The sequence below is a fragment of the Lissotriton helveticus genome, chromosome 3_1 (assembly GCF_964261635.1).
Source record: "Lissotriton helveticus chromosome 3_1, aLisHel1.1, whole genome shotgun sequence".
Lineage (NCBI taxonomy): Eukaryota > Metazoa > Chordata > Amphibia > Caudata > Salamandridae > Lissotriton > Lissotriton helveticus.
In genome coordinates, this window is record NC_136061.1 from 447,661,741 (window position 1) to 447,678,853 (window position 17,113).

The 17,113-nt window shown below is 42.9% G+C and overlaps 1 protein-coding gene across 1 annotated transcript in view; it reads left to right on the forward strand.

Moving 5' to 3' along the window:
- Positions 1–17,113, forward strand: part of CCNYL1 (cyclin Y like 1) — a 367,648-nt gene that overhangs the window by 252,905 nt on the left and 97,630 nt on the right. The window contains exon 8 of the mRNA XM_078680323.1: positions 8,229–8,395. Within this exon, the coding sequence (XP_078536449.1) occupies positions 8,229–8,395 (167 nt within the window). The remainder of the gene's footprint in view (positions 1–8,228; positions 8,396–17,113) is intronic.

Genomic DNA, 17,113 nt, shown 5'->3' on the forward strand with positions numbered 1-17,113 from the left:
ACGTATATTTTAGATTCCAAACATAAACGAACAACAAGATATTTGAATAAATTAAATTTAAAGTGGCCAAAAGGCCGCCATGGAGATGATTAGCAATTAGAGGTTATGACACCCTTCTTAGTTTTGTGGGTTTGACCAGTGTCACAGGAATTGAAATACTAGATGATTCTCAATTTTAGTGGTTGGTAACAATGCAACAAAAGCATGTAGTACAGTAACAGTAGGAGCTGACCGTACCTCAATATTTTTTAGACACTTCAACAAGATGGGCTGCAGCCGCCACAGTTCGTGTAAACATGGCGGAAGCCCTGCATTGAAAGCATCAAAAACAGATGAGTAACATGCAGTGAGTTTCTTTTTTTATCACCATCAAGTTGTGCCCAGACTAAAGTCCTCGCTCATATGCCAGTACAATATAAGAGGCTTGTTATAGTGGAGTAATCCCAAAGCAGATGTAGTGGACAGAGCTTGTTTCAATGTTAGAAAGACTTAAAACTTGAAACAGTAGTAATTTGTGGTAGCTTATGGATGACTTCAATGCTTCTGCCAGAGGTATCGCTTCCTGGCCGAGTTGTCATAGACTAAATATTGAACATGGGGTAAACAGAAGTTTATCTTCTTTTTAGATGTTTATTACCTTCTTTATCCAATTCAAAGAGCTTATACAGGAAAACAACCTTGCAGTGGTCCAGTGACCTAAATGCAACAAACAAATCAAAGTATATAACTAATGTAGATACTTTAAGGAAGTTGCAGATGTCCAAATCTATTTTTCATTCATGTATTCAAACCATCATTATCATTCTGAGACCATTATTATTGCATAGAACAGTGTAGGAAATGATCATGTTTTGCCCGATGTCCACCCAGATTTTTTCCATATCTGCTTTGTTGGCTTTCAAACTCTATGCACTTTACCCCTGCCAACCAGTGGTAAAGTGACTATGCTTCCTTTGCTATGAGGTAGGCAAAAGCTCCACTAAGATGCACAATATTTGCGTAGGGCAAGCTGTTATTCCACTTACTCCCACTTTTACATATCTGGGTATTTTATTTCATTGCGAGGGAAATTGTAAAAGCGCCATGAAGTCAAAAAAATTGCAATTTATTAGATAGATTACAGCCTTGTGTAATTTTGCAAGAAAAATAGGATGTAAACAGCCAAGAGAAATGTTGAAGATTTATAGTGCAAAATGCAGAATGATTGTCATATATAGCTCTGAGGCTACGTACATTTGGAACCACTACAGATGATTGAAAACGCTTTCTTCAAAAATCTTCTGGTGCTTCACCCTAGCTGTTGTAATTTTGTGTGCCATTCCGAACTGGGTACTACATATCTAACCGATTTGATAAGAATACAGCCAGTCCTCCTTTGGTACAAAATCTGGACGTCAGACTATCTGGAATTCAACCGCACTTTAGTTAAGGACTGTTGTGACTATGACCACTCATTAAATGTTTCCTGGCTAAAGTACATCAAGAACTTCATGGTAGATATTAGTCACCCTGAATTCTACGAAACTCCAGTTACTTTGAACAATATTACAAAGAAAGCACTTAAATTAGAATGTTAAAATCACCTAGAAGAACCAAGACTATCAGTGGAATTAACTAAACCTTCAGTCCAACATAATGAAATGGTTTTATCCACCTTTTTAATCCAACCGTATCTCTTTAATGTTTTAAATGCACAAGACAGATTTGTTTTAATGCGTTTTAGATGAGATATATTTTATCGTTTGACAACATTTCCAAGTACTAATAATTGGGCAAAGGATCTAATGTTATGTCCTTGTGACAATTTGTCCAAGCAATCAACTATTCACATTTAGTTTTTCTGTAAATTATATGCTGATTTAAGGAGACTTTTTATTGTTCCTATACTAAAATCACTAAATTTTAAGCAATGTATACCTGCATTTTTATATTTGCAATTGCTTCCCAATTTATATACATGTGTGGTACTAGTAAGGTTTCTTAGGTCTGTATTATCTAGAAGTCTTGCACCATTTTAAACTGTGATTGTTATGCACTTTATTTGTTGGGCACGATGTGCTCTATGAATTTTCATGCTGTTTATTGACATATGGTGATTCTAGACAGGCTCAAAAGGTTTTTATATGTATTGTATGTTGTTCATTCGGTATGGATTATATTAAGAACTAATGCCCCTTTGTGAATGCACTTTCAGCACGTTGGCACTTTGTTTTGCGATATCCTTTAAAACCAATGTGACTTGATCTTAATTACTGATAAGATTATTTATTATTTTATTGTATGTTCAATGCACTCTTTTGTGGCTATAGAAAAATGACCGATTAAAGAATATTTTGACTTGACTATGCTCCCCCTTTAAGCATGGCTGAATTTACTTATTCCTAACTGACTTATTAAAGTTGCCTATAAGTCCCAAATATATGGTGTAAAAAGTGCATCCAGGGCCTGGAAGTCAAATGCCACTTGTGGACTGCAGCACCTATTGCGCCATCCACTACAGTAGTAGGGCACACATTACTTCAGGCCAACCCTGTGCAGCCTGACTACTGCAGTAAAAAACCTACAATTCGGCCTGTCAAAATAAACCTTTTTGAAAGGAGAAAACTTCCTGTTAAATATTAATACGCCACTCCTACGTAAGCTTTTCACCCTAAAGGGCGGGTGCATGTTTTTTTTAAATAGTTCAATAGTTCAAGTAAACATGCCCTCACAGTGACTAGCACACAAACACTATATTCACTGTAGGAAGGCTCTGGATGGCCATAGTGTACAATGGGAAGCGGGATTAAATATCTATTCTGCTTTCACTGAATTTGGCCTAGCTGAAAATATGATTAAATCACTCCTTTAATTATTTATTAAAAATATAATTTAATGGTGAAGTCAGATTTTATATAAAATAAATATTAAGGTCAAGTAACTTTTCGAAAGTTAACTTTTCCCTGCCTAAAGCTTTTTGATTAATCTACAGTGGAAAGCTGCCCACAGAACTGGGTTTGAAGTGAACAAAGAAGAGGGGACTGCTCATTATCCTGGCCACTCCTGTGGGTGGGTACACAATCTCCACAAGGCAAGAAGGGTTTCTCCATCTTGCATTTTAGGAATGAGAGGGGCTGTGGGATTGCAGTAGGGAAGACAGGAACTGCTGCAAAAGTGGGTAGGGATATCCTGGGGACCTTTTGCCACATTGGTTAGGGATTTTTCTGCAGTCTTCCTACTTAATAGCTAGTGCCAGACATAAATGCATCATCGAAAGGCACCCTCCTCCGAATACTCTACCTGAGAAAGAAAAGAAGAGGACTGGACCTTCTGTCTGTCACCTGAAAGAAGGCCTGAACCTGCTCCTTCTTACACAGGACAATGAAGTCGACCCGAGTGGCAGTTGATTGACCTCCTGTGTAGCTAAAAGGCTTCAAAAACTGCAAGAGGCTTTTTTCTGAAGTTCCCTGTTGACCAGTACCAACTTGACCTGACCTGGACCCTACTGGTGCCCTCTACTGGAGTAAACCTTGACCCAGAGTTGCTTCTCAGGGCCTGGTACCCTTTCCTGTGTCTAACCAGACGTCTCCTACTACCCATGAACACATTGGACATTTTTGGACTTCCAGAGGTCCGTAGTTCCTGGACAAACCACTCCAGCTTATCTTACAATAGTGCAGCCTCATTGGGCTAAGAAATCAGTTTTCTCCCGTTAGGAGCTTCTCTGCAGCAGCTAATCCAGTGCAGCAGACCCTCTGCATGAAAGCATCTGGCATCATGGAAATTATTGTCTGATACTGCCACATCCTTGCCCCACTGAAGGATCCCATGCTCCAAAAAAAGAGACTAAGTCCAAAGGTAAAAATCTTGACCATGTGAAGGTGCCAAAAATATCTGACCAGTGAGAGGATTTATCTAGGCACGAAACTTACATTTTTCCTGCTTGGAGCTTTTTCCGCCCAAACCAGCGGCTTCAGCGGTATGTCCCCAAACATATATCCGAATTTGTGAGGACATCCTCGGATGCAGCCTGCTGCCTTGCACTGCTAAAGGATTTTGACTTCTGTCCGCCCGCCACCCTAGTGGTGCTGGGACCGACCGCCAGCGGTGTCATGGTCCAGCACCACTGATTAGGATGCGTCCACCACAATGGCGGTCGCATCTTGTATACCCAACATTGCGGAGGGTGCTGCTGTAAGCAGCACCTGCCGCAATTCAAAAATGGCATGTTGCACTTTGCCATGCACAATGTGGCAGGTACCGCGCGGTGCCTGCCACCTTGTGCATGGCAATGTAGGGGTGTAGCCCACCACCACCCCAGAGGCCCGCAACGGGCACCCAAAGCATTTTCCGCCTGCCTTTCCATGGCGGCATTGCTGCCATGGAAAGGCCTGTACCGCCAGCCAGCCTAATATGGATAGCGATGCCTTCCAGGCAACGCCACCATATTGTGCCCGATTTCTAACCGGCCGGCAATCCTGACGATTGCCGACCGGCAGAAAAGCTGAAGACAGTCTTTCCATCCGCAGCGGAACACTCCCCCCCCCACCCCATGTGGTTGAGATGGCGCCTGGGCGGTGACGATCCGCCCGCCATCATAATGGGGCCCATAGTCCCACGGTAAACCTCCTACTTGGTGTACCTGATCAGTTATCCATCGCGGTTCGCCTCAAATTACACAACCTTCCTGGTTTCCCGTGACCATTAACTACCATTGGTGATATGCACTTTCTGGTGCTATTTTTACTTACAACTATATACATTCAGTTCTCTGGTTCCCCATCTCCTCTCCTCCCCCCTCCCCACCCTTTGGCATTTTCATGTCCTTTTATTCATTAAGCTCTACTAAGTTTTTCTTTTTTTATTTCATCATGTTTTATAAAAATTTTATACGAAAACACATTAGCAATTCTGTTACAGGGTTTGCCACGACTCGTCCATTCGCTTATAGTGTGTGTGTATATGAATATATATATATATATATATAATATATATATATATATATATTATACATTCCCTACAAGTCATAACAGTCAAGAAGGACATGAAAATAGAAAAGAGAATGAAAGCAAGGGGTGAAAGAAGAGAAAGAGGATAGGCACTTGAGATTTATGTTGGTTATGCGTTACGTCTGACATTGGCTGGGACCATTAGGGCCCGATTACATTCTTGTGAGGGTGGAGCTTCACTTGGGCCTGCCCCGTTTTCCCGGGGGCTCAAAAGAGTCTAGAAACGTGTCCAGGGACCTCCACATCCTTATGGAGGCCGGTTTCCAGGGTGAGTTCTCTAGCGTCATGTTGTCTGCTCATCTAAGATGCGTGATACAGTTGAACCATCCTTTGTACAATGTCTTTGTAGTATGTTTCCAGTTTGTGAGGACCATTTTCACAACTGCTGTCAGTAGTAAGTCCAGTAGGTCCCTGTCATCTATTCACTTCAACTCAGTGCTCATAAATCCTGTGGTGATAGTGGAGAATTATTTTGTGAGAGTGCAGTCAAAGATTCTATTTAAGAACCTAAAGATTTCACACCAGAATGTTTTGAGAGCTGTTCAATACAGGATGAAGTGTGCTAGATTCCCTTTTTCTTTGTTACAGTTCCAACATACTGCCCCCTCCCTGAGGCGTAATGAGTGTAATCTTGCAGGCGTCCAGAAAGCCTTGTGAAGCAACCAAAACTTTGTTTGTGAGAGCACTGGGGAAATCTTATTACGTGAGGCCGATGTCCATAGTGTGACCCACTCTCGGTCATTGAAAATGGCTTTACTTTGATTATTCTCGTAGGCAACTGTCTTGTCGTTAAGCTTGGAGGATTTAGGGCGGAGGAGTTTGTAGAGGTGTGAGACCTGGTGTCCTAATTTATTGATTTTGGATACGAGCTGGAAGATTGATGGTTGCGAGATTAGAAATTTGGTTTTGGCCACAGCCGATGTGATTTTTAGGCAGTTATAAAATTCGATATCATTTAGTTTGTGTTTTGCCTTGAGGGCAGCAAAAGTGATGGGGTAGGTTTCGATTTCTAGTTGGAAGGGATAGTAGATCCCTTTCTCAATCCTAGATTCAAAGATTAGGCTTTTCCCCTTGTATGGAATCCTGCTATTGGCCCAGAGTGAATTGTTATTCGACCCTCTGATGCGGTTTCCTAGCTTCTTGTCTACCTTTACTAGGGCGATTTTAGTGTTTTTAAAAGATCGGTTTTGAGGTGTAGGTGTGTCTGTTTGCTGTTAGTAGAGGGCTCAGGTTTTTTAGGATGGCTTTCTCCACCTGCAACCATGCCGGTGTGTAGCCTTTCGGCGACGTTATCCAGTTAGAGCCTTGTTTTGATAGAAACGCTAACTGGAAAGTTTTGAAGTCTGCTAGGTTTACCCCTCCTAGATTTTTCTCCAGTCTTAATTTTATAATGCTTATCAGAGCTTTCTCTCCCCGACAAAGGAAATTTGTGATCATAATATCAACTTTTCGGTGGAAATCATCTGTGAGGAGGAGTGGGAGCATGCTGAACAGATAGTTAATCATTGGCGTGATCCTCATTTTGATCGTTTCTATTCTGCCCCACCATGTTATGAACTAATTCGTTTTTTATTTTTTTTTTGCTTGGTGTTTTGTCTTAATTACGGTTTTGATACTGATAAAATACTTTACCCATTGCCTTAGGATAAGCAGGTCTGCTCTGCCCCAAGGCTACCAATGGTTTGAGCTCAGATTAATTTTGTGACTGAGCGTTCACCCTGACAAGAAATTTGAATATTCCTTGTACTAGGCTATTCCCCAACCTAAATAAGAAATTTCTTACACATAGTCAGTATGACATTCTCCTTTCCACGTGGGATGATTAAATGGAAACAGGCGCTTGTCCAGAATACAATACGATTCAGTTAGAAGAGTGGATTCCTTTTGAGGAGTTTTGCAAGTGAGTTAGGGCTCAGAAGAAAGCCTTGTTGATCGTTTGATGGGACCCAAGGAAATACACATATAAACAGTAATATAATGAAGAACACCAATTAGAAATGCCACCTACATTAATAGTTTCGCCTGAAAGACGTACCAAGGAAATGCAGAGGTTTTTAGTTAAGATTGACTAACCCCAGTATCAATAAGGCAAGGGTGGACTTTCTGTTAGTAATACACCGACATACAGCCAGTTTTGATCTACAGAAGTCAAAGCATTCACAAAAGTGTTGTTTTCCCTCAGTCTGCCATAAAAGTTAGCATTGCTATTTTGGCCAAAGTGGCTGTACGAATGTGGTTTAGGCTGATTGAGTGTACTGTGGGGCAAGTAAGAAATCGCATTTCCTCCCCTCTGTAGCACGAGCAATACCCGATTAATGATCAAACACATCTTTCTTTTTCCTATCCCATTGGTTATGCAGGAAGCCTAAAATACCTGCACTGGGTTTGATATGGTAACTGCTTGCCACATTTGATATAGATTCATGTAACATTTTACACCACACCCTAAGGTTGTTTTGTGTACAAGATCGTGTTATTTTCTGTCTTTTAATTTAAAGTCAACAAAAGCTGCTACATTGCTAGCCAGAAGCAGCACATACCTTGAAAGTTCATATGACAAGCATTTACCACTGTCTGAGGTTCTGAAATAGAGCTGCTCCAGCGCTTCAACTACTTGAGACACCAGGCAGTCTAAAATTCTGGCAGAGGCTTGGTCTTACCTTAGCGCTCCCAGTGCTCACTTTGTGATGCCGACACTAATCATATGCTAAGTTTTTTTTGTAAATCTGTCCCATGGTTTTAGTTGTAGGTGTGAGTAAAGCTTCTTATGGGACGTAAAATGGGAAAGTTAGTCTTTTTCTGTTTTTATTTGATTATGTTAAGCGTGTACCAACTTTGGCGCAGATCTGTCAATGCTGGACAGTAATATAGGCATATTAAAAAATTCCTTTTTAATGGTAATGTGTAAGTACCATAACTGCACAGTGAAAACTGCCCCTATGGATCAATGAGTTTGGCGGTATCAGGGCAGAAGGAGTGTTGTCGGTGTAAAGAACGCAGATGAGATCAGACAACTGTTGAAGAGTTTTTCTTTTTCGTTGTTTCTTTTTAAAATGAATAATATATGACTGAGTTATTGAGCTTTTGGATATGAATTTGGAACTTTTGTTAAGTTTGTTACGGTGAGAAAATTGTGTACTGCTAGATTACACTATAGTAATAACATCAACATTTAATGTATTAAAAATCCCCTATATTTTATATTTAAGTTTTAAATTAAGACGTGCACTGTTTTTACAGGTATACCTAGAAAGGCTTCTTACATATGCCGAAATTGACATCTGTCCATGCAACTGGAAGCGGATCGTTCTGGGGGCCATTTTATTATCCTCTAAGGTTTGGGATGACCAGGCTGTATGGAATGTCGATTATTGTCAGATCCTGAAAGACATTACAGTGGAGGATATGTAAGTACAAAGCTGTATATATTATATTTAGGGTACATGATTTTATGGTATTTTTTTTTGACATTTCCGTCTGTATTTATTTTTTGCTAATGTTATCTGTACTTATTCATATTTATTTTGGTTTGAAACTAGTATGTATCCACATTTATGTACCCGATAAATATGTATTCAGGTTTGAACACCCGATCTTAATGATAGGAACACCTACAGATGATGAATCCATGCACGAATATAAAACATGAACATTTTAGTATTAAGGTTGTGCATATCTAGTGTTGTTTAAGAAAATTCCTTTCTGTTTTTCAATCTCTTACCTGTCAATCCGCACAGCTATTGGTCAAGCAGTCATAAGTGACAGCATTTATAATCAGACAAAAAAAATCCTATTTCCTTTTTTATCCACATTCAACAATAAACACAGACAAGAAAATAAATGTTTTTCTGTCTGTATTTATCTGTAAAAATCAGTAAGAACGGCAAAGAAGGAGCCTTAATTATATTCCATCCAGATAATTTTAAATACAATCATCTAAAACTTCAGAGCCCCTTAATACATGTGAGATGCAAAACCAAGGTAGGATCGACAGGATCAAATTAGTAACTACTCTTGTAATTGTGGCTCCTGAAACATTCTCTAATGGGATATAATAAAAGTATTCCCACATAGTAATGTGCTTCTTAAAGTCAAACGCTTAGGATTATATACTAGTTGGTAAATACATTGGAGCCCAACCTATTTTGAAGATTTTAAATGACAAAGTTGTCTGTTCACCTCAAACATATATCTTGATGTCAAGTTTATCGACAATGTTAAAGCAATGAAAGACTACTGGCTTTGCAGCAAATCGAATCTGTGATGTATGAATTACAAGCAGATTTCTACAGCACCACAAAGCGGGTTTATTGGCTTTTGTGTGCTATGATGTGTACTTAGTCATTGTCCTCTTCTGTCAGATACCGACATTCCATATTTTTCTTCTGAATTGAATAGCAGAGATGTGTCAAATGTTCCTTGTGTGTGGGGCTGATTAGAGGAAGTGTCATCTTCTGTAATTTTTTTTTTTTACAAAGTATTAGTTTTCTTGCAACATTAGTTCTTCTCTAAGAAACTTTGCACAAAAAAGGCAACCGCATGTGAAATTTCACAGCTATCCATGTAATGGCATGCAGTCCTAATCAGAGGGGTTTAAAGGATGGCCTATCAGATTGCTGAAAGAGCAGCAAACTGATTGACAACCCTCTGAACTGCTTACAATATGCCTTAGTACCTTTCATACAGCCGATCAGAATCACTGTGACTAGCTCACACCTCCCTGGACCAGGTTTATATGGTCTTCAGGACTTACTGACCATTCAACACAGTTGATTTTCTGCTACATCAGATCTCTCAACGGCCTAACAAATTCACTCAAGAAATCTGTTTTACATCCAAGTCAAAGTTTCAAATCCCATTGGATTTCTTCATTCTTCATCCTCCCCATATTGACCAAAAGAGTACCAATGAGTTGGGTTTCAATTAAAATCAGTTACTTGGCTCCAATATATCCCAAAGGGTTCACTTATGTTATTTTGTGTTATGTTATCCTCCATTTATAGCGTGCATGGCTACTCTGAATTGTCCTGGCGCGAAAGCCAAATGGTAGAAGGAGAGAGAGCCAGGTCAGATTAGGAGCTTACAGCATCGTTTTCAAGTGTTTTTTTAACAGTCTGAGGTCGCTGTTGTTCCGCAGTTCAAAGGGCAAGGCATTCCAGGCCACAGCCGCTCTGACAGAGAGGGGGCTACCTCTCATTCTAGCCAATTGATACCTGGGGACCACGGCCAGGCATTGGCCAGAAGAGCGTAGCTGTCGGGCGGCACGTAGAATGTGAACTGACTTCTAAGATACTGAGGGCCAGACTTGTAAAGTGCTCCATGGACCAACATGAGAGCCATAAACAGTATGCATTGGTCGACCGGAAGCCAGTGCACATCTGTGCTTTACAGATAAACCGGTTATGATGTGGTTTTTGGTGTACATCCTGTCTACCAATTTTTAGGCCGGATTAGAGACGTCTCTAGCTTGCAGGAGAGCTCATGTCATCAAGTCTTGAAAACTATGCAGTAAACTGAGAGAGACTTTGAGTCAGTCACTTTCAGCCATTTGTTTCCTGTATTTATGGCTTACCATTGCTTCAATGGTTTGATCATCAAGGCCATGACATTTCCTGGATGTTTGCATTGCCCTCAGGGCCTGCTTTAGTGCTGGTGGCAAATGGGGCAACAATGTTTGGTGGCATCTCCCAATTACCTCCTTCTCCATGGATTTGTTCACTACCACCTTTTAGCAGTGCCGCTCACGCTCACACCTTTCTGCATGCCGCTCTTTGATGACCGGTAACAGCTCCCTTTTCTATATTACGATTTTACCTTCTAACTTGCAAGTAACAAAAGAATCTTTCTGACAAATGCAGTAACCTACTGAACTATTTACATTATATGCACTTCTTTGATCTGAATGGTATACGTGCTTTGCAGCAGACATATTAACCAATCATAAGACCTCACTTATCAGTGGTAGCTCCAAAAGGATACCTGCAAATCTTATGTATCTCTACAATACAAATGTGTGGAAGGCCAAGATAATGAGATCCCAGTCCTACTATCTATTATGTGCTTTTTGGCAGAGAAGGCAAGGAATGCCAAAAACACAAGGTCAATGAAGTTATGGCTCCTGTTTATAAGTCCCCAATGTTTCCGTCCAAGCTGTAAATCGGTAGGTCAGATGGAGTCAAGACCAACTCAATTGGTCAGGTCAATAGCCCCAGAAGGAGCTCGAGACATGTTTGTGTTATAGAGATACACAAGATTTGCGTGCATCCTTTTGGAGCTGCCGTAGATAAGTTATGTTGAATGGTTGATTCCATTTGTTGCCCCATCCTGTCTTAATTATTACAGCTTTATTGCCAGTCTCTTGGCGCTTTATCAGCACTACATTATCTACATGCAGTTTTATCATGATGACCCTTAGTTATTGGGGTTGAAACATCATCGACACTTAAAGCTGCAACAATATTTTGGCTTCTTTACTTCTTACATGATAATATACCGTTTCGTTTCATCATCAAAGTTGTGTACTAAGATCTTATGTCATTTTCTTTATAAATATGCTGCTTCTGTTCTCTGTTATATAATGTGTTTTAGATGTGCCGTTCACAGACACTGGTTCACAAGCACTAAGTGTTCACTTTGCTATATTCACTGCACCTGTTGAGAAATGTTGATGCCGCTCTATTTTATCTTGTGTTCTGGAATGTATATATAAAAGTAGTAATATATTTGGTATTTCCTTTTGTGTTTTTATTATTTAAGAGTGTAATTAGTTGTTTATTAATACATGTGGAGACATTGTTGCAGACATAACTATTTACCACAGTCTCAACTGGGTCTACGGTTCCCCTGTGGTTTGTTTTACAATTCTTTGAATAGCACACAGTCGCACCCAATTAAGGCACCATCAGAGATTGTGATTTGCCCAGAACTGCACGATGTTAGGTCAATTTCCAAGCTGGATTCAAAACCAGATCCCCATGTTGACGTTGTCACTACACCTCATCTTCTACCTTAGTTGATGTATTAAAATATATTTTTAAAAAGCTTAACAGTTCAAAATGGTCCCAAAGTTCACCTTCACCAATCCTTGTGAACACTTATATTATTTGGATATTTCCCCACAGTCATGCTGTTTTCCTTTAGTCCCAGGGGAGTCTTCAGCCTCATGGAAGCCTGTGGGTAGAGAAGGATTTGCTGGACCACACTTTGTCTATTATTTTTCCCACCTGTGTTCCTGTTCAAGCTACAAAGAACCGCTTCAAAACCACACCTTCTCCAGTATTACATCTTTCATAGATTCACATGCTTGTATCTTCCCCGTCGTCATGGTGGGAGTCTCATGGTAACAGAATGACCAAGCAGTATCATAGAGAAGAAAAACTGCATAGAAAATCCCCATAGGGGCTGTATTATTTGGTAACCAGACCATATCTTTGTTTGGACCAAAAGCCAGCCAATCAGCATTGCTGCCCTGCCCTCACACTCCCCAGCAGAAGCTTCCTGCCTCAGATTTCCAACCGCCTTCGTGTGATAAGGAGTCTCCCTGAGCTCTGCTCAGTTTTCTTTCTGTTCCTGAGTGAACTTTTGACCCTTTGGAATCTTGTTTCCTGTCTACTACATTGAGGTATTGTGTGTACTTATTTCTCTTATAATGGCTGACGGCTCTAAAAAGAGGCTGTTCAGGCCATGCAGGTCCTGTGGGAAGGCCAGACTGTTCTCTGAGGACCCACATGAGGACTGCCTTTACTGTCTCTACCCTAAACACCTGGTGAAAGACTGTAAGCTTTGTAGAACATTTTCTGACAAAACTAAAAGAGACAGAGAGGCTAGACTACTGTTATGGCTTCAGAAAAAGAAGGCCACATCAGGCTCAGATTCTGAGGGGGAATCTTCTCATTCAACTCCCAAGAAAAGAAAGGCTTCTGTTTCTGTGGAGAGAGTGGAGTCTAAAAAGAGTAAGCCTAAGGAGAAATTAACCTCGTCTCTTCCTATTACTCCTGTGGTGAAACAGTCCAGTCTTAAGGAACCTGGGTCTGCACCCTCTACCAGCTCGCTGGCTTCTGCTCCAAGGCCTGTGGTGAAGACTTCGGCTCCGTCGACGACGACTTCGTCGATGACTGTGGCTTCGTCGACGATAAGGTCTAAAGCTACGTCGACGACTGCGACGTCTACGCTTACAACATCGACGAGTAAAATCTCAATGTCGACGAACAGGCCGTCGACGACGACCACGACGACTCCGTCGACGACAGGTTCGACGTCGAAGATGTCTACGGGGGCACCCTTGACGAAGGTCCCGTCGACGAAGGTCCCGTCGACGAAGGTCCCGTCGACGAAGGTCCCGTCGACGAAGGTCCCGTCGACGAAGGTCCCGTCGACGAAGGTCCCGTCGACGATGGTCCCGTCGACGAAGGTCCCGTCGACGAAGGTCCCGTCGACGAAGGTCCCGTCGACGATGGTCCCGTCGACGATGGTCCCGTCGACGATGGTTCCGTCGACGATGGTTCCGTCGACGATGGTTCCGTCGACGAAAGTCCCGTCGACGACGGTTCCGTCGACGAAAATCGTGCTATCGTCCGCAAAAGCATTCAAATCACCGCAGTCGAAGACCATGATCTCGATCCGGTCTTTTCAGTCTACAAGAGGTTCATCTACCATCAGTGAAGCTGCAGAGTTCACCTCATGGACAAAGATTTCACCTTTGCCGCCGTCCTCATTGCTAGAGCAGGACTCAGATGGCGAGGAGTCCTCAGGTGCCGCCTACAGTCCTTCTCAGCTGCAGATAAAGAGCCAAGACACGGATGAAGAGGAGGTTTATTCCTTCAAGGACAGACCACAATCTTCCAGATATGAGTCATTTCAGGAATCTGGTGATTACGATGAAGTAGAGGAGGAGCAGCATGAGGACTCGAGGGAGGAAGATCATCAGGAGACGATGTCTATACCCCTCAACCTTGTCTCTGATCTTAGGTTGATGTTGAACGACTACTACCGTCGCTTCCCAGAGGCGAATTCCTCGCAACCAGCTAGGCAGACGCCTTCCTCTCAGACACCTGAAGCACCTGCTCACCAAGAACAGGGGGTGAGATCGCCGCAGGTTGTTACTATAAGGGACGACCTAACGGAATCCGACGAGGATGAGCAGCCCGAAGAAGGAGAACTCGTTCAGGATGCTTCGGGACAGGAATGGGACGAATACATTTTACCATCGACTGCATCGCCTGAACCACTCAAATCTACCTCCCCTCCTCAAGATATCGGAGGTTTTCATGATCTCATGGAAAGGGCGGCCAAAAGATTCAATCTGGATGTGGAGGTACAACAGACGGATTGTTTCTTGTATGACTTCAAAGATGAAAACAAGAGGTCGCTTCGCTCTATTCCAATTATCCCTCACATCTGGGAGGAGGGACTGAAGATTTTGAAAACACCTGCGTCTATAGCGGTTTCAGTTCCCCGCATTGACAAGAAATACAGAGCCCCAGAGTCCACAAAAGCCTGCCTCATTGGGCACCCCAGGCCTGAATCAGTTGTGACGCAGGCGGCACAAAGAAATTCTAAGAACCCGGTGGCTACTTCCCTAGTGCCACCTGACAAGGAGGGAAGGAGAATGGATGGGGCAGGTAAGAGGTTTGCAGTCATGGCTGCCTCTACCATTAAAGCGGCAAATGCTATGGCACTGCTTGGACGATACAACAGGCAAATGTGGTCTGATATTGCACCCATACTTTCTGCTCTCCCAGAGGATAGAAAGGAGGAAGCGGCAGCCATACTTAAGGAAGGATCTAAATCTGCTGCCGAATCTATCGACATCGCCATGGATGTTTCGTCCATGGCCTTCAGGCAGATGGCTGGAGCGGTTTCGCTTCGCAGGCAGGGCTGGCTCAAGGCGACGTCTTTTCGTCCAGAGGTGCAGGCGAAAATCGTTGATATGCCTTTTGACGGTGAAAACTTATTTGGAAAGCATATCGATGAGGCGTTGCAAGGCATAAAGTCGGACACGGATACAGCTCGAGCGCTGGGATCGCTTCAGCAAGGAAGGTTTCAGTCCTTTCGGAAGAGAGGTTCAAGAGGTCAATTTAATCAAAGATCCTCTTTTCAATCCAACCGATATCAGCCGTATAATCAGCAAGGATATCGACAGTATAACACTAACAACCAATTCAGGTCCTCCAACTCCTCTTACCAACAACAGTCCAGAGGCAAATCTAACGCCAGGGGGAAACCTCAGCAGTCTAATAGACGTCAATGATTTCAGGCCGGCGCTCCCCACACAACGGATCCACGACAAAGACCACTATCTGTCTCAATTTTACAACAACTGGATGTCCATTACATCGGACAAATGGGTTTTAGATGTCATAAGCAGGGGCCACATTCTGGAATTTGTGGAAATACCTCCGGATCAACCCCCAGTACTCAGGCTCAACAAACATCGCCAGGAAATGCAGAAGGAAGTTCTCTCGCTTCTGCAAAAGGGAGCCATAGAGGAAGTGCCGCAACATCTCAGAGGGAGAGGCTTTTACTCGCATTTCTTCCTCATCAAAAAGAAACAAACCCGGAAATGGAGACAGGTATTGGACTTAAGGGATCTAAATCGATACATAAAAAAGATACCCTTCAGAATGTTATCGTTACAAGAAATTCTTCTACTGATAAAAGAAAACGACTACATGGCCTCCTTAGATCTCATGGATGCGTACTTCCATATTCCAATTCTTCGGAAGCACAGGAAGTATCTCAGATTTGTTGTGGAGAGTCGCCACTTCCAGTTCAAGGTCCTGCCATTCGGACTCAAGTCAGCCCCGAGGGTATTCACCAAATGCATGGCCCCGGTGGCAGCCCATTTACGACTGCAAGGGCATTACATTTACCCATATCTGGACGACTGGCTGGTGACAGGTCCATCTTTCAGGGATGCAGCAACATCTCTTCAGAGCTGCATCCGGCTGTTTCAGCGATTGGGCCTGAAGACCAACTTAGAGAAATCCTCGCTGACTCCGGCCAAGGGCATCCAGTTCCTGGGGGCATGGATATGCACCAGTGCAGGGAAAGCCTACCCTTCCGAAGAACGAATGGGAAAGATCATGAGGCTAACAGCAGCTCTTCAAGCAAAAAGGTCCACTTCCGTGAGGATATACAAATCCATGTTGGGGATGATGTCATCCTGCATCCCACTGGTGCCAAACTGTCGGCTTCGAATGAGGCCTTTGCAGGAACAACTGGACGAGCAGTGGGTCCAGGCCAAAGGTACCTTCGAGGATCGCATTACCATCACGAGCCATATGAAGGTGGCAATGTCATGGTGGAAGATTCGAAAGAACCTGGATCAAGGCTTGAACTTCATTCCTCTAGATCACGACTTCGTGATGACAACGGACGCTTCGCTGAAAGGATGGGGTGCGCATCTTCAGGAGCTGGAAATTCAGGGCCTTTGGTCAGACTGGGAAGCCCAGCTTCACATAAACATGTTGGAGCTCAAAGCGGTGTTCCTAGGCCTTCAAGCATTTCTTCCCAGAATACGCCAATCGTCAGTACTGATCCAAACGGACAGCACCACTACCATGTTTTACCTACTAAAGCAGGGCGGAACGAGATCCAAACAACTGTCGGCATTGGCGCAAAGAATCTGGAAATGGCTCATAACCAACGGAATTTCAATTCAGGTTCAGCATATTCAGGGAGTCCTCAACACACGGGCAGACGCCCTGAGCCGTACTACCAAGGCGACACACGAGTGGGAACTACACCACACTCAGATTCGCTTACTGTTTCAAAGGTGGGGCACTCCCACATTAGATTTGTTCGCAACGCAAAACAACTCAAAGTGCGTTCAATTTGCGTCCAGATACCATCAACAGGGCTCCAAGGGAAATGCATTCCACATGGATTGGACAGGAAGGTTTGCATACGCGTTCCCTCCCTTCCCGTTGATACCGCGAATACTGCGCAAGATGAGATTGGAACCGTGCCGGATCATATTGATAGCACCAGCCTGGCCGAGACAGGCGTGGTTTTCAGACCTACTTCTTTTGTCGAGGGGCGAAAAAATCCAGCTCCCGACATTTCAAGACCTCATCTCCATGAAAGAAGGGCAAATTCTGCATCCGAATCTGCAATCTCTAAAA